Consider the following 21143-nt stretch of genomic DNA (forward strand, 5'->3'; position numbering starts at 1 on the left):
TAGGAAAACCATTCGGCCAGCTAATTCAAGGATTTGAATTATATACATTTGTATATAATAATATATAATATAATAATATATAATTTATAATAATAATAGTAATTATTATTATTATATAATTTTTAAATATTACTGCTATAATGTGTCATCATGCAGTAACAATACAAAAACAGTTATATATTATATTATATTATATTATAGCTCTCATTGCATTTTCCACTTATATTTACACCTTTGTTGCAGTGTTTGCAAAGGGATAACGTGAAAACGTAATTAAAAAAAAAAAAAAAAAGATTTCTCTCTTTAAAGCTTGCTGATTATTTCAATTCTCTGTGTGTATGTGCTGTACATGTGGAAGAATTTACAATAAAGCAGACTTGACTTGACTTGACTTGACTTGATTATCTTTACAGTTGCAGCTTTAACCACGGCTGCTCCAACGAATCTGAAAAGCAAATTTAACTTGTTGCAATGTTGCAAAACAAGATGTTAGATATGCATTATATAAAACAGATTTACATCTTTAAATGAATTTAAATCTCTTACTAATCCAAATCCTAATCTTAATGATCAAAAGGGTGGTTCCAGCAAGTAACGCAGCTTTCTCCAGCAGCACCAGAATGAGTGGCACCTCTGTGGTTTGATGCTCCTCCGCTGCCTCTAATCCCCCATAATGCCCAGGATGAGCACCAGCAGCTGGACAGGATTAAGCACGTTACCTTCCTACTTTCAAATGTCTGCTTTCATGTGATTAAGACTGAAAATATAGCCTTCAGAACTGCCCAAGGAATCAAATATATCTTTACAATGGTAGACTCTTTCTAATGTCGAGTGTCGTACTTTGGACTGATGCAATACATGTAGGAGTTGTCAAATTAAGCAATTTACTCAATATCTTACAGTAGCGGGTAAAGAGGTCAGAATGCATGAATCAAATTCTTGTGAGGGATTACGAACCTTACAAATGAGTGATTAGTGAATACATGTAACCATAAGTAATGCCTTTATTATTTTCTGTAAGTACAGTAAAAACTGGCTTTTTCTTTTTCTCAGATTTGAAGGATGTGTGTCCAGTCTGAGTCAATGTGGAAAGAAGGATATGATTGTTACTACAACACTTCCTTTGACATTCGAATGCATGCATCCTCCAAAATACAGTTTTTTATCTTTCGGTCTCTGCCCCTTCCCCCTCTCTCAAAGACAGACAAAAACACTCTCACACAAACATAGTTGTCAAAAAAATGTGTCTTATGACTAAGAAATCTCAAGGCTAATCAGTGACATGTTGGTCTCATGTGATGCTGGCTAACTGGATTTTCAAACCCACACAGACAATGAGTCTTTATGGAGGCAGAGTAAGAAGGAGAAAGCACTGCTTTAAAAAGGTTAAGCATGTTAAACTTACCCAGAAGTCCACAGACCTATTGTCTCCAGACCTGGTATAACCTCTGTAAAACTGAAAACTAAAAATGAAGATGGGAAGTACTGTATTGGAAACTATCAAAACAACGATCCCAATAAACATACAGCTTTTCAGTTTAAGACCTTAAAATGATGTAAAAAGTTCTTTGTAAGTAAGATATTGGTCTCTCTTGCTAGATGTTTATTATGTATGGATGGATGGATATATAGACAGACAGGCAGATGATTTTAAATACACATGAAGTGTTTTTTACGAGGTTGTGAGTTGAACTGTGAGTGCAAATCAAATCTCACACTGCTCATTAGTTCTAAGGAATGGGTAACTGGACTGTTGCCCTCTCATGTGATCTTCAGTGTTTCAGAGAGACTCATACAATTCATGAAGCGTGTGAACAGGCAATGCTATATCTAAATTTCAGAAAGTATGTATTTACTGTATTTATCGTATCTTTGTGGGTTCTGCCTTTATAATGTGAAAATGCAAACTTCTGTATCTAAAAAAAAATCTGGAGGAAAGATTTGCATAAACATTTAATCTGATTTCCCCCTTTCAGCTCTCATAAATCGCAGCTGCAATCCTATTTATGAACAAACAGCTTTTTAGTTGAGCAACAACATGTGAGATGTCTGACTATGTGGAAAGACTCAATAGTGTTGATTGTTGCCAGGTTTGCTATAGGCCTTGTTAATTTGAGCAAGAAAATCAGATTTTCCTCCTAGAGAGCTTTTGTGCATTTTCTGAGCAAAACTCGAACAAAGCTGATGAGCGCTCAGCGGATTTGAGTTTTAATTGCTGTGGCTAATGAGTTTAAACAAGCCGAAATAAGTGCATCACACTGGCTCAACTACTGCAGTGGCAAGAGCCCTTTGTCTTCAAGAGCTTTAATTAGTCCATGTGCGTTTTGATGAAAATGTGAGATGGTTGAGGAAAGGACCCATTGAAAAGCACTTTAAACCAATGATCTCACCATTTCTATTTGACCCATAAAGGGCACAAATGGACATCTTCATTTTGCGTGTCATCTCTCCATGTTAGTTGACCAGGCAACCCTGCTGAATAATTTTAAACCAGCCCGGTGTGGTTATATCATTTCCATACCTGGCCAAATTGGTTAGGCTGGTCTGTGTTGAGGACATTTTAAAGCTGGTCATGCAAGTAGACCAGCTATACACCAGCTTAGACTGATTTACTGATGATTTACTTTTTCCCAACTACTGGTCACTTCATGAAACCAACTCACTCAAAATGAATTATGAATATTTTCACAACTGTAACTTCTCGAATCAACTGATGAAACTGACTTCTATTGAGTAGAGTTTGCGACTATGATGATGAGGTTCAAGACTTCTCCTCTTTTGTATAAAAGTCTATTCGCTAAAAGATTAAATTCAGTAGCGTCATCAGTTCTTAGACGTGATTGTTAGTCCGTCAGAACAATTTCAACAATTAGTGCTGGATGACCTTGCCCCCAACTGGAGTCCTGTCATGTCTCAACTAGGCCTCTTTTCAAAAGAATGTCTGCGCCCAATTCTCTCAATTATGCAAATTGGGCTTGAAATCAAAGTGGTCGGAGGAGTGTGAGACTTTCAAGTGAAAAGCTTTGCTGAGTTCCCATTCCTGTCTGTTTCTAGATACAAACCTGACTCTCTCAACATCAACTTGCAAGAAGTGTTTGAGGTAGAAAAGCCATCTCAAAAGGTTTTCTGAGAATTAAAAAAGTGCGTTTCACGGGGTTATGATGCTATCAAAGTAGATTTATTGTGCTTTGCTCCAGCGAGGGATGAAAATACCCTGTGGGCAAGGAGAGAGGGGTCATGGGACTCCCAAAAGGATTACCTTGAACTGGAGTCATGGGACGTGCCCCGAACAAAGAGCCTGCTCACATGCTCGTCATATGAACAGCCCCTCATAAAGTGATGAAGTTTCATGTCCTGTGGGATTCATTGGGTGCCGGCGCTCTGGGAAAGAGCACCCCTCACCAGCGGAGCTCCAGGAGGGACACTGATGCAGAAACTTTCTCTTTGGCACCTTCTTAATGTCAACTAGAGGCTCCACAGGTAGGACCCCTACTAGCTAACGCTGGGTGACCAGAAGCAGCCCATGGATCCAGGGTCTACTGATGAGATGATGAGATAGGAATGATCAGGATTGGAATTATGAGATCGTAGTATTAAAATATAAACTGAGAATGATTTACAATGTTTTTCTTGATGCAACAACAATTGGCAGTTTCCAATAAAACGTTGTCTTTGTTAAACAATGTTTGATTTTAAAGAAAGTTTTTTTTTTTAAGTTTAAAAAGTGCAACAAAAATTTAAGAGGTGACAAACTTTAAAAACCATGAATGTATTGCTTTATACTTATAATTGTGTGATGGAAAGCCATGGTTTTTGTGGGTTTCTAACGTGCTCTGTCTTTCTTATCTTGGCTAATATACTGTGACTGATTTTTCTTCGGAGATTTGCCTCAAAAGCTTTCGTCTTAATTAGGGCTGAACCAATAACAAAAGCCGAGACAGATATTGCTTTGAACCAAAGGTTATTTTCGTCCAGCGTGCGGAACACAAAGCTGGCACGGCAGAATCTTTTGCGAAAGCTAAAAATGTTGGTGGGGTTCCTTGGCTCCTTCTCAGAACAGAAAAAAGAGATGAATAACTATGGTCTGGAGCAGAGTTTGCACTCCAATTTGCTATGCACTAATAATTTCAGGCAAAACAGGCCACAGCCTGGATATGGTCAATGACTCTCTGGATGCTCTTTCATTCAACTCGTATCTGCACATCCTGACACAAGAAACAGTTGCTTTGCAGTTTTAGTAGCTGATTACGGGAACTGTAAAAGACCAGCATTATCTGTGTACTAGTATATTCCTAAAAGCACACTTATCAGTGGTACAACAAATGAACAAATGCATTTCACCAGAAGTCTCCATAGTTAATCACTTTAGACATTTGCCATGTACATATTTTCTCTTCCATGTGTTCTGTATATCTACGGCTTGTGCATACTGTACCACTCATACTTTAGTAAGGATTATCATCGCAAAGACGATTTACTGTATTCACTCTGGGCAAACCCAAGGGACTAAAAGCAGTTTTTGCTGTAATTGATGTTATACATATATTAATATGGTCGAATGGTACATTAAATATATGTGTAATGTTGGAGGTTTGTGCTTGTATAACCAAACTACTATTTTATTTTATTTTATTTCTGCTTCTTTGGGTCAGAAAAGTATTATTTCATTTTATTTTATTTAATGTTTATTTTATTTTATTTTATTTTATTTTATTTTATTTACTGTCTTTTCTTGTTTGTTTCTTAGGGCCAGAAAGCTTGGATTGAGAAAACCTTTCACAAAAGAGAATGTATTCATATATTTCCAGCCAAGGACCCAACACGGTGAGCCTTTCTATTTTGAACAATTTCAAATGAACACGCAACTACATATAATGACACCATTGTTCGAGACAAATTACCTCTATGACTCATTCTGTTTTGAGGCTTTTTTAGACTCTTATGTAATGAGGGGTGATGTGTGACATCATAAGCCCTTTCATAGATCACTGTGTGGGCATGTCTCAAGGCTGGATGTGATGGGGCCGGTGTAGTTCAGTCCACCACACTTCCTGTGGGTGGAGGGATGCCATGGTGTGCACTGATGCATGTGCCCATTGAACACAGACCGCAATTTAGACACAACCCTGATAGGTGGTCTATGTGCACAGAAAAATAAGCAGTACCCTCAAACCAAATTATTTCCATGGTGAAATGTCAGCTAATTGAGTTACATAAGCAACATCCTGTTGTATGCAATAAAATAGACCTCCAGCATTACTTCTGCTGTGATTTTCCTCAGGTGCGCCTGTGGTTATCTAGTGATTCAGCACCCGGCCATTCCGGCAGGCGCCATCACCAACAAGCCCTCAGAAGAGAACCAGCTTGTGCAAGTGGACCCTCCTCAAGAGAAATGGTCCGTGGTTAAACATACCCAGACTGCCCCTACTGATGCCTATGGCATCACTGAATTTCAAGGAGGAGGATTTGTCAACAAAGCCATGGTATCTATTTTGAACGTTATGGGGTGAATTTGCTAACTATTATTGCACCTAGTATTTTGACACAAAAACCTGAGTCTTATTCGATAGCCACCTGTAAGAAAAGGGCGATAAAAAACATTCTCAGTGAATTCCCTCTTGAGAGTGTAAATCTAAATAATCTACCAAACCATTTTTGTGGCAACGTAATTGTAAGAAAAGAACCCTGCTAACATAGTTCACTTAGTGAGGAAATAAACATATTTCATTCAAGAACAACAGTTAAATCTGGCATTAATCTTATAATTCAATATTTCTTACAGTATATTCGGGTGTCATATGATACTAAGCCGGACAACTTGCTGCATCTCACGGTGAAGGAATGGCAGCTGGAGTTGCCCACACTGCTTATATCAGTTCATGGTGGCCTCCAGAACTTTGACCTGCAGCCCAAACTCAAGCAAGTCTTTGGAAAAGGCCTGATCAAGGCTGCCGTGACCACCGGAGCATGGATCTTCACTGGTGGAGTCAGCACTGGTGGGTATTTATTGACTACAACAGGGATGGGCAACTCTGGTCCTGGAGGGCCACTGTCCGGCAAAGTTTAGCTCCATCCCCAAACATACCTGAGAAATCTAACCAAAGTCTTCAGGATTACTAGAAAAGGTGTGCTAATTAGGGATAGAGCTCAATTCTGCAGGACAGTGGTCCTCCAGAAAAGTAGTTGCTCACCTCAGGTCTACAAGTACGATTCCAATCCACATGGTTGAAATCACTTGTTGGAACCAAATGTTGGATCCATCTTCTATTTGGTTTCTTGAGAAATATTTGATTGGTTTGATATCACATATAGTTTCCTAATCTGTTTTATGATACTGTCACAATGTAGGAGTGATCCGGCACGTTGGAGATGCTTTGAAGGATCACTCTTCGAAATCCAGAGGGAAGGTCTGTGCTATAGGTATCGCTCCATGGGGAATCCTGGAGAGCAAAGAGGATCTAATTGGAAAAGATGTAAGCACAAACTATTGATGTATAGTAAAAAGCATGATGGTGCTCATAAACATATGAAATAATAATCTCCTGAGGCGCTATGCTACGTCATCTACTTGTCCAGTGACATCCAAAATTTACTGTTCCTTTTCAGGTGAGCAAACCATATCAGGCCATCTCCAATCCTCTGAGCAAACTTGCCGTTCTCAACAATAGCCACTCGCACTTCATACTATCCGATAATGGCACATGTGGGAAATATGGGGCGGAGGTCAAACTACGCAGGCAGTTAGAGAAACACATCTCCCTCCAGAAGATTAACACGCGTAAGTGCGGTAGCATCAGCAAATCTTGTCTGCTTTAGGTCTAATGTACCTCTGATCCTAAGAGGGCACATTTGAAAGCTTGCTAAGGGTTTGAATGACATGACATATATCCTGATTATCAGTAATGGGGTTCATGGGGTCAGGTACCAATGGAGATATGCTCCATGCCATTTCAGATTTGATCAAGGCTTTGGTGTCTGTGACCTGTGGGTTTCCCTTTGTCATCCTATGCCTGGAGCTCGTGATAAGGCAGGGACAGCAAAGGGAGGCTCAGCTGTCACCACTCACATCGTCATCTGGGATCAGACCCGGGAGAGTCAAATTAAAATGATTATGCTCACCACTTATCTGACTTTTAAATACATCTCCTTTTGTTAATCACAAAAGGGCTTTTTGATTTGTAATGTGCATGCATTTGGAGTAATTGAAAATAAGATTTAAAGCACAAAACACCCAAAAGGCTCAAACATTCAGGCTAATGTTTTGTAATAGTATTATATTGATATGTGCACAATCCCTGTACTAAGAAATTCTAAACATTTAGGTAAGTTCATTGCTTTTTTCTGTGTATGCATGTTAGGACTGGGCCAGGGTGTACCGGTGGTATGTCTGATTGTGGAGGGGGGTCCCAATGTGATCTCGATTGTCTTGGAAAGCCTGCGTGAGGAACCGCCAGTGCCTGTAGTGGTCTGTGATGGCAGTGGTCGAGCCTCTGACATCATTTCCTTTGCCCACAAATATTCTGAGGTTGAAGGGTGAGTATTAATAGTCATTATTACACTGATCTCTGGAATACTTGATTCTGATTTAACAATAGCGTCATTCTGTCTTCAAATGTTGAAACTATAAATGTTGATATAAATGAGAAATAATTAAATAATTAATTTAAGATCAGTTGAACCCTTTGCATCACCCCAAAGGGGTCCTGATCCCTCCGTAGGGGTTTATGTCCACTAATGACTAGCTACATGCACATTATCCCATACATTTCTAGTACTGACCCATCTTTAATGGAAAGACTGAGAATCAGCTGTCAAAACTATTCATTATCACAACTGACTTGTATTTTTTAGACTGGTAAACGAGGACGTAAAAGAGCAACTGCTGGTCACCATCCAGAAAACCTTTAACTACAACAAAATGCAGTCAGGGCAAATTCTGCTCATGGTCATTGAATGCATGAAGAAGAGGGAGTTGGTAAGTATCTACAATCACGTAAGATCATGTAGCAATGTAGACCAACATCCATCAACACAAACCCACTCTCATTTTCTTCCCTGATAAAACTGCTTAAGCCTAAGATAGTCTTAGTGTGTCTCCCATTTTGGTCAGGTCTTCTTGTTTTAGATTGGCTTTGGATACTTTTCAGCTTGGCGACCTGCCTAAGACCAATTTGGCCAGGCTGGGAGACCAGACTAAACCAGCTAAGACTAGGAAATCAGCCAAGGCTGGTTTTAGAAATTTTTTTTTTTTTTTTTTCAAATATACATTTAAAACAGCATAATAATATATATATAAAAATAACTAAGCATAAAAAGTTGTATTATATTTTTATATTATGTTATATTTTTTTGAATTATTTGTGCAAACTTTCATCAATAAACAGTTCCATTCATTATTAATTTTGTCATGTGTCTTTATTCATGTGTCTCTCTCATATATCCATCTGCATTTGCTCTCTAGTTGTATTAACCAGGTACATAACATCATGTCACCTCACATCCTTTCATATGCATAAGCATTTTACGGATGCTCTAATCAGGAGCATTGAGACCATATGTCTCAATGTCTCAGATATGAGACCATTGTGATTAACAGATTGCAATTCCTTTCAGACTCCATATGTTAGAACGGACTTCACAATCGCTAGATACTTACCTATATCACCTACAGGATGACCCAGTGTACTCTGGGAACTTGGTTAATGGTAATATTTGTGCAGCTTTAACTGAGGCTAAGTGATGTGTTAAGTATTTAGTAATACTGCCTCAGGACAGGAGATAATCTGTAGCTCTATACATCTGGGCTAGGATCAGCATAGTGCCACCTGTTCTTGCAGACGAGCTACATTCATTCACCCTGTTCCTGAATATGAGCAGATGGGGGGAGGGAGGGTGGATCCATTTCTCTCTAATCCACACTGAACATCTCCTCCTCTTATTTCAGTGACATCACATCTCGATGTCTGGCATTAGATAGGTTAATGGCCTTCCACAGCAGTGTTTTTACATGAAATGCCAATGCTAATGTATGTTAAGAGCTCAAATGTCCACATACATAAAGCCTTTTATGGTTTATATTAATAGGGAAATAAATGTACATTCAACTTTCAAGCCCACTATTAAACATGACTATTGATAGCTTAGCAGACGCTATTATTATGAAAGCAAGCATGCTAGTGTTTTTCATCTGTGTCCAAATGGTTTGCTTAAACCGAGATATCAAACAGGAAATGAACTAGCATTCATTCTCAAAATATAAAGAGTTCAATTTAAGGTGTTGCCCCTCCCATTGGAGCCATGAGGTACTAATAACTGCCCAGACTCCACCATAAGTCTCTCATTAGCAATGCATGCTAACACTCAGGAATGTTTTGGAAGAGGGCCACTCATCCATGCCAACGTGATTACATTTAACATTAACGTACATGTGACTGCAACTTCGAGGTAATCGCATTTGATACAAGACATCATAAACAAGGAAAGCTGTATTACTTCATTTGAGAGGGAAATAAGCTAGTTATTCAGAGTGTGAATAAGTAGGTCCTGCTAATGCTAATAAAATTAAGCTGAACTTTCATCCTAAAAACAGATTTTCCATTCATTTTCACCACAGTAATTCATTCCTCGCCCAAAATAAATATGTATGAAAGTGTCAATATATTAAAGTCTTGCTGCCCCGTCTAACTTGGTATGTGTAGATAACAGTCTTTCGAATGGGCGCTGAGGGACAAGATGACATTGAAATGGCTATCCTCACTGCGTTACTGAAAGGTATCGTGAAAATGCGGACCTTCTGAAATACTACAAATTTAGTTCATGGTTAGAAAGGAACTATAATGTGTGCTGGTTGTAATTCAGGAACCAACGCATCAGCTCCAGATCAGCTGAGCTTGGCTCTGGCTTGGAATAGAGTGGATATAGCACGCAACCAAATATTTGTGTATGGACACAATCTACCAGTGAGTGAAATATTTACCTTGTTTCTAAATAATAATACAAAAATTATTTCATAAAGACCTTTCTTAAGTAAATTGTTTTTTTCATAGCCTGTGAGCACCCTCACTAGTGCCATCTCCACCAATGCAGCACCATTTCATGAAAAGCAGAAAGGAGCAACTCAACGTAACAAAGGAAAGGCCAGAGGAAAAAAGGGCAAAGGAGGCAAAGCCAAACCAGAACAACCAGAGGAAACTGACCCCAGAAAGTTAGAACTACTGAATTGGGTAAGACAGTGCGACACTTCTGCTTAGATTTCCCCTAAATGTATATATATTATGTATATCATATAAATTCACCATTCATTTATATATGAAGTCTTACTGCTATTCTTCATGAACCCAAAGTACAAAACTTGTGTAAAAGATTCATGAGACCAATTCGATCCAGTAATTCCAGAGTTCAAGATTCTTTGTTACCAATTAATTAAAAGAACCAGCTCATAAGAGTCATTTGATTGTGAATCAGACTTTACTGTTTGTGCTGTAGGTTTTTGATTCCCTAAACAAAAGTGGCTCATAAGAGTCATTTGTTTATTAATCAAATTACACCATCCATGCAGCTTGCTTATCATTATTTTGTGGCATTCAGTCTGTAGTAAACACTGGTACATGTTAAGTGAGACATTTGGGAGAGGGTTTATAGTCCACCTTTTCCGAAATTCACAACTGGATAATCTATATAATTATTGTAACATATACATGAAGTAGCCTACTTATCTTTAAGTTTAGTGTTTCAGTATGCTTAGGTTTTCCTCACACTGTAAGTTCTTGCTCGCTGTCGCCCTCTTCAGGTGAATTCCCTCGAGCAGGCCATGATGGACGCTTTGGTTCTGGACAGAGTGGATTTTGTCAAGCTCATGCTAGAAAACGGTGTAAACATTCACCATTTTCTAACCATCCCTCGATTAGAGGAGTTATACAACACTGTAAGAACTGTAACCATTTTCATTTTGGAGCTTATCACAAAGGAAGTACAATAGAGCATGAGAGCAATTAATTAATCTGCAGAAAAAAGACAGGTCCTGCTGTCATATTTTTTAATATTCCTCATAATTCTATTACTCAATCATACACAATCTCATAGCTTGTGTTATTTTGTGTTTTTCAGAAACTTGGTCCTGCCAACACTCTACATATTGTCGTAAGAGATGTTAAAAAGGTAAAGCTGTCTGATATTACTTTTGAATTCTGGTTAATCCAACTTCACTGCTTACGTTTTCTAAAGAAAATGTAAAAATATAATTTTATGCATCACTTTTTTTTCATAAAAATTAACATGACAAACATCTCATATGAAAAAAATTTTGTTCTTTGATTTCAAAGGGGAATCTCCCACCGGATTACCAAATAACACTGACTGACATTGGACTGGTGATGGAGTTCCTGATGGGCGGAGCATATCGCTGTAACTACACAAGAAAAAACTTTCGAGCTCTTTATAACAATCTTTATGGACTAAAGAGGGTAAGACATAAGCTGTGTCCCAATTTGAAGGCTGCATCCTTCAAATATTGCATACTTCAAAGGCCACGCCTTCGAAGGCTGTGAAGGTCACACCGAGTGTTGTTAAATGGTCTAGCCTACGAAGAATTGATCTTGTCGCCTAGCAACTGTGACAGCTGCCTTTGACGAGCGGCAGCAACGTTTGTGCTGGACTTTTTTCCAAAGTGATATTCAACAGACTGAAAACAGGGTTCACAACCTGTCTAAATATGCTCACCTCGGTCCATTTATGTGCATAATAACAAGTATAAACCATCTATAAAATGGAATCTTGGTAAGATATGTCAAAATTTAAACAGCTTAAAAAAAATCTCACATTTGGACATTTGTACCATTATATATATTCAAGTAAACTGAAACCCAATACTTACAATGAAAAGAGTAATCTGGCATTTTCTCTTAAAAAATCTTGTCATCATCGGCGCACAATGAATTTCGGGATAGCCTAGGCCGCAAAGGATCCATCTGTTGTATCCTTCATTGCCTGGAAAATGAAGGATGCATTTTGAGGCCGCATTTGAAGGAGCCTTTGATTTAGAAAAGCCTTCGTCACGCCGCGGTGATAAAAATCAGTCTTCAAATGCAGCCTTCGAAGGACGTAGCCTCTGAATTGGGACGCAGCTATAGAGATTACTCAAATTACTATATGTTTTAAGTGTGCACAAATAGTCTAAGCAATCTAATGTCGCTTTATTTCCAGCCTAAAGCCCTAAAGCTGCTTGGAATGGAGGTACATGTCAAATATTTGACCTTCTTTTTACATTCTCAGAGAGATCACACAATATCTCTATTAATATAAATATCCTGTTCACCTCATTAGGATGATGAGCCTAGGGCAAAAGGCAAGAAGAAGCAAAAGAAGAAGAAAGAAGAAGAAGAGGACATTGACGTGGATGACCCAGAGGTCAGCCGCTTCCAGTATCCATTCCATGAGCTGATGATTTGGGCAGTGCTGATGAAAAGGCAGAAGATGTCTCTGTTCCTGTGGCAGAGGGGCGAGGAGGGTATGGCTAAAGCTCTGGTGGCCTGTAAGCTCCTCAAAGCTATGGCTCATGAGTCGTCTCAGAGTGAGATGGTGGACGACATATCCCAGGACCTCGATAACAACTCCAAGTGAGTTGATGCAAAGCCCCTTTCAAGTCAGGTTCACTAATATGTAGGCAATAGTACAACTCATATCTAAATTAGGGTGACCATACGTGCCATTTTCCCAGGACGCGTCCTGGCCAGGATTTCTATATTGCCTAAAATATCTAGGTTTTGGCTTTGTTTGCATGTGCAGACCGATCGGTGTATGACATCAAAGTACCATACAGACGGTTATGCTTTCGAAACGCTCTCGAGGTACTTTGATGTCAAACACTGATCAGTCTGACCGCACTACTTTTAAGTCGAACACACCTAATATGTACACGTAATTGCATCGTTTTGACCGTAGATCCCACCTTCTCACACACCATGATTGGTCCATTATGTACAATGCTTGCATGTTATTGGTCAAACTACTTTTCGATCATTACCTTCAGCAAGCATGAAAACAGGAAAACAAAGCCAAAACAAATCCTGGCCAGGACGCGTCCTGGGAAAATGGCACGTATGGTCACCCTATCTAAATGCTAAAATGCTATGCTAAGTGTTCTTTTTTTTTTTAACTGTTTTACAGTCTTAAAACAATTTTGTTACTTAAACACTGAAAAAAACGTATTCTACACAGTAAAATTGCTCTTCTTGTAATTTTAGGGAGTTTGGAACCTTGGCCTATGAGTTATTGGATCAGTCCTACAAACATGATGAGCAGCTAGCCATGAAACTGTTGACATACGAGTTAAAGAACTGGAGTAACTCTACCTGTCTGAAGCTGGCAGTGGCTGCCAAGCACAGAGACTTCATAGCCCACACCTGCAGCCAGATGCTCCTCACTGACATGTGGATGGGCAGCCTGAGGATGGGTAAAAACCCAGGACTGAAGGTAAGGTATTTTCTTTTGACATTTCCGAAATTCCTGCAGTTCTTAAAAGGTCATAATTTGCCCTTCCACAAATTAAGGCATTAAAGTGGTCTTAAATTGGAGCAGAAAGACAAGTCATACATTTTATAAATTCATGGCATTAAATGTTATATGTACTGCAACAAATAAACATCTTGCTGATTATTTTCGTCTAGTTTTCCAGTACAAATATCTAAACATCCTTAAATCAAGATACATTTACTTGAAAATTGAGTTCATGCTTAAAACAAGTACAAATATCTGCCAGTGGGGTGTTTTTCCCTTGAAAGGGTAATTTTCTGTCGACACTAGCAGATATTTGTTCTTATTTTAATCATAAACTTACTTAATTTTATGAATTTCTTTGTGTGCCCTTCTATATATTCCCTATTTTTTCTTTACTTGGGCTTAAAAAGGTCTTTAAATGTCTTACATTTACCTTCACAAAACCTGTAGAAACCCTGAGTTAGAGATTGTGTGTAGAGTTATTCATTTGGAAATATATATAATAATAAAGACAATTGGATAGAAGTTATTTCTTGATTGTAATATGCCTTTTTTTTCTGTTTCTGCAAACCCCAGGTGATCCTCAGCCTCATTGTCCCACCTTTTATCCTGCTGTTGGATTTCCGTCTGGGTGATGACACGTCTCATCATGTCACTGCAAAAAATGAGGACAGGAAGACCAAGGATGATGATAAGTCCGGCCGGGTAAAAACTGCACCACTCCTTCTATTTAAACAAACCCCTCCTTTATTAGATCAGTGTAGCGTACATAACTGAAAGCTCTTGACCCAACATAATATGAGCTTAATCCATCAGTAAACACAGGTCTTGCGTGACACGCATGATGCAGATAGAATGTGGAAGGATTAAATAATAGAAAGCATATGTAGTTTGCAGATACTCTATTGTTTTACGGTCTATCAAAAATTCAGTAATTGTGGTTAGTTTTGTGGGGGGAAAACAGTCCGGGAACTCTAGCTCAGAGGTTAATGCTGAATCAAACGGCTTCTTAATCTTATGTTTGGTCTGGTTAAAAAAAATCCAGGATGATTTATATTTTAGAGAGGCTGCAGTTTCTATGAATTCTGCCTGTTGTATAACCACCTCATGTACATCTAGGATGCCAATGCAGATGCAGCCTCTAAAAAAGGAGACGAGGAGGAAGGTAATAAGAAAATGAGGCGGATTCCAATTGGAACAAAGATCTTTGAGTTTTACAATGCCCCTTTCACCAAATTTTGGTTCAATACTGTAAGTACAAAAATTTGTCCATTCATCCATTTTCCAAACTGTTTTCTTATTTTATCCCAGTATTTTGGGCCAAAGGCAGGGAAATACCCTGAACGTATTGAGTAGAAGATATTGTAGAATACTTTCTTTTATTTTTAGAAAATAATGGTTATATTTTACCCATTTTTTTACTGTATTATTAAAATAATAAATAAAACTATATTGAAATTTTAAATCAGTTTGCATTGGACAGATTTCCTACCTTGGCTATCTCATTCTGTACAATTACATAGTACTGGTGAAGATGGAGCGTTGGCCATCTATACAAGAGTGGTTCGTCATTTCATACATCATCACTTTGGGGTTGGAGAAAGTCAGACAGGTAAAGATGTACATCTCTCTCCTTAAAACACCACTGCACCCACAGCTCTAGAAATCGATCCAAAAACAATGAAATTAACCCAAACTCAACAGCAAAGAATCAGCTTGTAGCCTATATCTGGTACTATCTCTTCCAGATCTTGATGTCAGAACCAGGCAAGCTCAGGCAAAAGATAAACATGTGGTTAGAGGAGTACTGGAACATCACAGACCTGGCGGCCATCTCTACCTTCTTGCTTGGCCTACTTCTTAGGCTGCAAAATGAACCCTACATGGGCTACGGCCGTGTGATCTACTGCGTAGACATAATCTTCTGGTATATCCGCGTACTGGACATATTTGGAGTCAACAAGTACCTAGGACCTTATGTCATGATGATAGGGAAAATGGTAACGCAATTAATTTGACTAAATCTATTATACTTCTAGACCTAGTACACGTGATTGTCAACTATATGGACTTTTTGAATATAATAAGCTGCCACCTGTCTTGCAGATGATTGACATGCTGTACTTTGTGGTGATCATGTTGGTGGTCCTGATGAGTTTCGGTGTGGCACGGCAGGCTATCCTACACCCAGACGAGGAGCCAACATGGCGCTTGGCCCGCAATATCTTCTACATGCCTTATTGGATGATCTATGGAGAGGTGTTTGCAGATTCGATAGACCGTAAGACTAGAATTCATAGTAAGATTTTGCTTTCTGCCTCCAGGGTAGATAGACGGCCTTTAACACTCTGATCCACCTTCAAAATACCTCACTAATATCCCAGTCACCTATGTGATCCTGCTGTTTGCAGTTTACCCTATAACAACATGTCTAGTGCCTTTCTTGTTGTGTTAGGTCTCAAACCTTTTGAGTATTCAGTCTAATAACTTTCAAACTTGGAGACAGAAAAATTTGTTGTCAAATTGTGGTTATTTCAGTATTTCAGACTGTATGCCATTACTCTTTCATACAGATTGTAGCAGTTTTTAGTTGATTATCCTGCCTGTCTCTTGATTAAGATGTTGGATTTGAATAATTCTTGTTGCACTCTTTGTTCTTGTTTCTGGTTTCCACTTGCACTGACTGTTCGTGTCTATTCTGCCCTTCTGGAATGTGCTCAAGTTTACGCAATGGAAATAAATCGTAAGCAAAACATTTGTCACAATGATAAACACTGTTGTCATGAAAAATAACCCTACAAATGCTATAATGGCATTGGAATTGTTGTGAATGCGGAACAGAAAGATTGCTGGTACTATAATGTAACAAGAAAGCTTTTTTTAAACAGCCCCCTGTGGAGAAAATTTATATGATGAGGATGGGAAAAAGCTTCCACCCTGCATCCCTGGAGCCTGGTTGACTCCAGCCATCATGGCCTGTTATTTGTTAGTGGCCAACATCCTGCTTGTGAACTTGCTCATTGCTGTCTTCAAGTAAGAATGCTACCATTTCATGGTTTTGATGACCTATTTCACTTGAAGCATGTAAAAAACCAAACAGTGTCAGAAACATATTTTGTGGCTATAGGTCTTTACAAAAATGTCTTCATTGCTCTATATCTAGTAACAGTTCAGTGGTGTTGATTCGCTACTTGCTATGTGTTTCATCCCATTAAAACAACACGTTCTTTGAGGTTAAGTCCATCTCCAACCAGGTGTGGAAATTTCAGAGATATCAGCTCATCATGACCTTCCATGACAGGCCTGTGCTACCTCCACCAATGATTATCTTTAGCCACCTCTACATTCTTTTCCGCAAACTCTGCTGCCGCTGTAGAAAGAAAAAGGAGGGAGAACTAGATGAAAAGGATAAAGGATTAAGTAAGTTTCAAAAAAGAACTAGACCAAATTACAAAGGATCAAGATGCAGGTGTCCATGTGAGTAATCAACTCAAACTGAACATGAGAACAATATTTGAATGTATTCTCTCTTTTCCTCATAAAGAGCTTATTCTTACCACGGAGGAGCTAAAGATGCTGTATGAGTTTGAGGAGCAATGTGTGGAGGAATATTTCAGGGAGAAAGAAGATGAGCAACAGTCCTCAAATGATGAGCGTATCAGGGTTACAAATGAAAGGTAATTTCAGTACAGGAATACGGGTAAATCACTTCAATCCCAGTTTGCAAACTTTTATCTAGGCAATCATCACATCTACATTCTCTTCTTGCTCCTGCTCAGGGTGGAGAACATGTCCATGCGCCTTGAAGAGGTAAATGAGAGGGAGAACACAATGAAGGCCTCCCTTCAGACTGTGGACCTACGTTTGTCCCAACTGGAAGACATTAATGGCCGAATGGTGAATGCCTTGGAAAGACTAGTGGGAATCGACCACTCTGAATTGACCCGGGCACGCTCAACAGCCTCTTCTATTTGTGACCCCTCCTCTCTCCAACGTCACAGTAGCATCAACAGTGCTGATGGGTACAGCCTGTACCGCTATTACCTGGGTGTTGATGACTGTCCACCTGAAGATAAAGAGGCAGATCTGAGTAAAACAATAAGCACTACAAACCTCAACACAAAGAAATATGGCCAGAATCTAGAGGTAGATGTTCCAGGGGTAAAAAGACGCCTTGGCTCATGTGTGGACATCCGAATCTTCCCTTGTGATAAGGGTGTTGAGGTTGAAGGGACAGTGCCAGAATCACCAAAATCTACAGTTCCTGACAACCAGACATCTTCGGATAGTGCAACAAAGAAAGAAGCATTGATGACGGAGAGAGTAAAACTTCAGGCAACTACCTCCTACCCTCTAGAAAAGGTTAAAGCTTTCAAATACTATCCTGGAGAAATACAAAGCATATCCCCATCCACTGTACGAAGGTGTTGGAGCACAATCTCATTTGATCAAGCAAGTGGAAGGGAAGCAAATCAAGAAGGAGAAGGAATGGATGGGTCTCCAGCTACAAGACGTTGGAGTGCTGGCTGTGAGTACAAGGTACACCCTAGTCTTTTTGGTCAGATGCCAAAGGTATCAATGGTAAGACCCTTGGTAGACCAGACTGACAGCAACAGTTTCAAAGTAGAGCAACCTTCTGACCAGCCTGAGCAACAGATGCTGAGAGTTTCTTCTAGACACAGTAAAGAGGACATGGGAATGCAAGATGGGGAGAAGACACTGGACAGTTCAGGTGGATCAATGAATCATGAAAGTGCTCAGTCAATAATTGAAGATGGGATAAGAAACGCAGCAGAGATGACTGGTAGGCAGGCATCGCTAGATGTAGATCAGGTAAAACGGGAAGAGGGTAGTGACGATGTGGACAAATGCCTGAAAGATATTGAGCAGGAGGTGACAAAGGAACCAGATGATCCTGAGGGAGGACTTGGAAAGGAGGAAAGTTCAGAGAAGCAAGACGGACAGCAAACAGAGGAGATACCAACAGGTGTAGGTCCCTTTGATTCTGAAGTCCAAGCTGATGGTAGCCATCTGCTTCTGCCAGAAGACACAATGTTTCTCCCTGGAAGATCTAAGAGCTGGTCCACAAAACCTTGCATGTCCTTAGGAAACAGCTTAAAAAGAGCCCACGAATCAAGCAGTGAAAGAGACCTTGCTGGAGACTCTCCTGATGATCCAGGTTCACCAGCACAGAACACAACAAACGATGCACCATCAAACAAACCATAATCAGACACTCCAGTGGAAGTCCGATAAGAAGATAAATTCAACAAAGAACGACACATTTTATATTCTGTATATCCACCTGTAACATTATGTACTTGCATCAACAGTATGTAATCAGGTGTTGTGATCGAGTTAACTTAGTACAACTCTAAAGCCATAGTATCAACTGTCCATTATTTGTGTGCTTGCACTTAAAAGTATTTCTATTATTATATTTATTTAAGGTACAAAATACATTATGTGACAGTATGTATCCTTGCTACCTGTTCTGGTCTTCATCACACCATTTATGTGTTATGGTTCAGATGTTTTCTGATTGGTCAAATGTAATGATAATTTATGGGCTAAAAAGTAAGGCTATGCAAAGTGAACTAGTCAAAGGACAAAATGAGTCTACCTCAATGCAAAATGTTTGTAGTTGGCATGTTGTATGAGTGGTGCATTCTGTTCATTGTTGGGATAAGACTGTGTAATAGCACCATCTGCTGTTCTGGATGATGAATTGCTGGAAGAAAGATGACACAACTTGGAAAAATAAGCTGAAAAATATGAAGACAGGTTTATACAGTATTTACTTTGGTTATATTTAGTATAAAAGTCTACAATTAATAAAACCACACTTCAAATTCTTGTTCACATTTTCTTTGTTAAAGGGGTCATATGATGCGATTTCATTTTTTCCTTTCTCTTTGGAGTGTTACAAGCTCTTGGTGCATAAAGAAGATCTGTAACGTTGCAAAGACTAAAGTCTCAAATCCAAAGAGATATTCTTTATAAAAGTTAAGAGTTAGCCACACCTACCTAAAATGGCTCGTTCGAACACGCCCCCACATATCTACCTCACTATGTGGGAAGATTTGCATAACGCCGCTCAAATGTTCACGCAAAGAAAGAAGAACTTTTATTCTCGAATAATGTTCTTTTTAGCAGCATCATATGACCCCTTTAAGGTTTTAACACGTTTGAATGAGCATATAGTAACTTTTCAGGTAACAGATAGCATTATAAAGTCCAATAACAGTTATCTCTTAAAAATTCGGTCATACAATTACAAATATGAATAAAAATTCATGCATAACAATGGTCCCATCTGAATATCAGTGGTCATGATATACGCTACATTTGTCGAAGTAAAATGATGATCACTAAAACTTTCGTTCAATGTACTTAAGTGGTAACCAGATTCAAACAGTCCAACACAGATTACATTTATTTTAGTCATTTAGCAGACACTTTTATCCAAAGCGACTTAATGATTAATGGATACAGTTCCAAGGCATTAAAGTTCCCAATATCAGCATTAGTCTGAAGAGAGAATTCCCAAATGGGGACTTTTTTTGCTGTAATCTGTACTACTTCATCTGACACAACTATCAGTGCAGTTTGAATAGGATACCAAAATGTCTCACATGTTTGAAAACAAAAGTGCTGATCTAACCAACTGCATTCACCCTGCATCCTTTGACAAAAACAACTACACATAGTGACAGTACAAGCATGAAAAACAAATAATACCACTTTTTTGGCAACTGTGTTTCATTTAAGAGCCTATGGTGAAACAAATTTGTAAACAGTTAATAAAGGTTGCTTGAACATTGAATATATAACATTATGCACTGGATGTTATCGATCAAAAAATGAAAAAGAGCTAAAAGGTGAGAAATATCAACCTGGAATACAAAACATCTCAGTTTCCGTTAATTAATTTTCATAAACATCAAGTGTAGCGTTAGTTCTAGCAGGTCACGTTAGTCAAGCTCGCATCAGCTGACTCTCAGCGGATCCCCATCTACCTATAGTTATACGACACCTATCTAAGCATTCATATATAAGGTCCCTCAGTATTATCAGCAGTTTTCGCATTGCTCAATCGCTAATTACCCTCCTCCATCCCCAGCTCCTCCTCTGTCAGTCAGGATTCAGCCTTCCGATTATCCTTTGAATCAGACTAATTCTAAAATGTGTACATAAAATTATTGAACTTTAACGATATCTGCAATGTTGGTTCTGTTCTGTTTACCCTGGGGGGTTATTGCAGCTCTCCCTGCTCTCATCCATGCTAGGCTGCATGGATGCGCAGGGAGTTCTTGCCCAGAACAGAACCATACCACCAATTCAAACTGTATTCTAATTGTCAATCATCTTTGACGATAGTGATCCTGACAGAAATGCATTAGTGGCTTTCTTGCTTAGCAAAATACAAAACATACTGTAGCATTGACACAAGGACCTCAGTCTCTATACTTGCTTTCACATGGCCAAGCAGCCCGTTTTCAAATTAAATAATTATTGATCATCTAATGCTAATTAAATCATTAATGATCATCTTCATATTCAAAACATTTCACAAATCAGTGCTAGACTGAATTTGAATATAAACCCTATATTTTATCACCCAAAGGCTAAGGATCTATAGTACAGCA

At 38.9% G+C, this 21143-nt stretch overlaps 1 protein-coding gene across 5 annotated transcripts in view; it reads left to right on the top strand.

Moving 5' to 3' along the window:
* LOC107698134 (transient receptor potential cation channel subfamily M member 1-like) overlaps nt 1-19333 on the top strand; it is a 23112-nt gene extending 3779 nt beyond the window's left edge. For 2 of the 5 annotated variants that reach the window (XM_016499096.1, XM_016499106.1), the window contains exons 2-27: nt 4748-4824; nt 5282-5395; nt 5783-5996; nt 6349-6473; nt 6607-6778; nt 7359-7533; nt 7852-7975; nt 9699-9771; nt 9859-9959; nt 10047-10223; nt 10790-10924; nt 11107-11157; nt 11322-11462; nt 12202-12231; nt 12322-12614; nt 13242-13470; nt 14071-14199; nt 14614-14745; nt 14978-15106; nt 15243-15494; nt 15601-15775; nt 16217-16237; nt 16383-16527; nt 16712-16914; nt 17039-17171; nt 17274-19333. In XM_016499096.1, coding sequence (XP_016354582.1) covers nt 4789-4824; nt 5282-5395; nt 5783-5996; nt 6349-6473; nt 6607-6778; nt 7359-7533; nt 7852-7975; nt 9699-9771; nt 9859-9959; nt 10047-10223; nt 10790-10924; nt 11107-11157; nt 11322-11462; nt 12202-12231; nt 12322-12614; nt 13242-13470; nt 14071-14199; nt 14614-14745; nt 14978-15106; nt 15243-15494; nt 15601-15775; nt 16217-16237; nt 16383-16527; nt 16712-16914; nt 17039-17171; nt 17274-18723 — 4959 coding nt within the window. In that variant the 5' untranslated portion in view covers nt 4748-4788 and the 3' untranslated portion in view covers nt 18724-19333. The other 3 variants (XM_016499087.1, XM_016499069.1, XM_016499078.1) reach the window with 3 other exon arrangements.
* Nucleotides 19334-21143: the final 1810 nt, after the last annotated feature.

This window comes from Sinocyclocheilus anshuiensis, unplaced genomic scaffold (assembly GCF_001515605.1).
Source record: "Sinocyclocheilus anshuiensis isolate Anshui unplaced genomic scaffold, SAMN03320099.WGS_v1.1 scaffold1054, whole genome shotgun sequence".
Classification (NCBI taxonomy): domain Eukaryota; kingdom Metazoa; phylum Chordata; class Actinopteri; order Cypriniformes; family Cyprinidae; genus Sinocyclocheilus; species Sinocyclocheilus anshuiensis.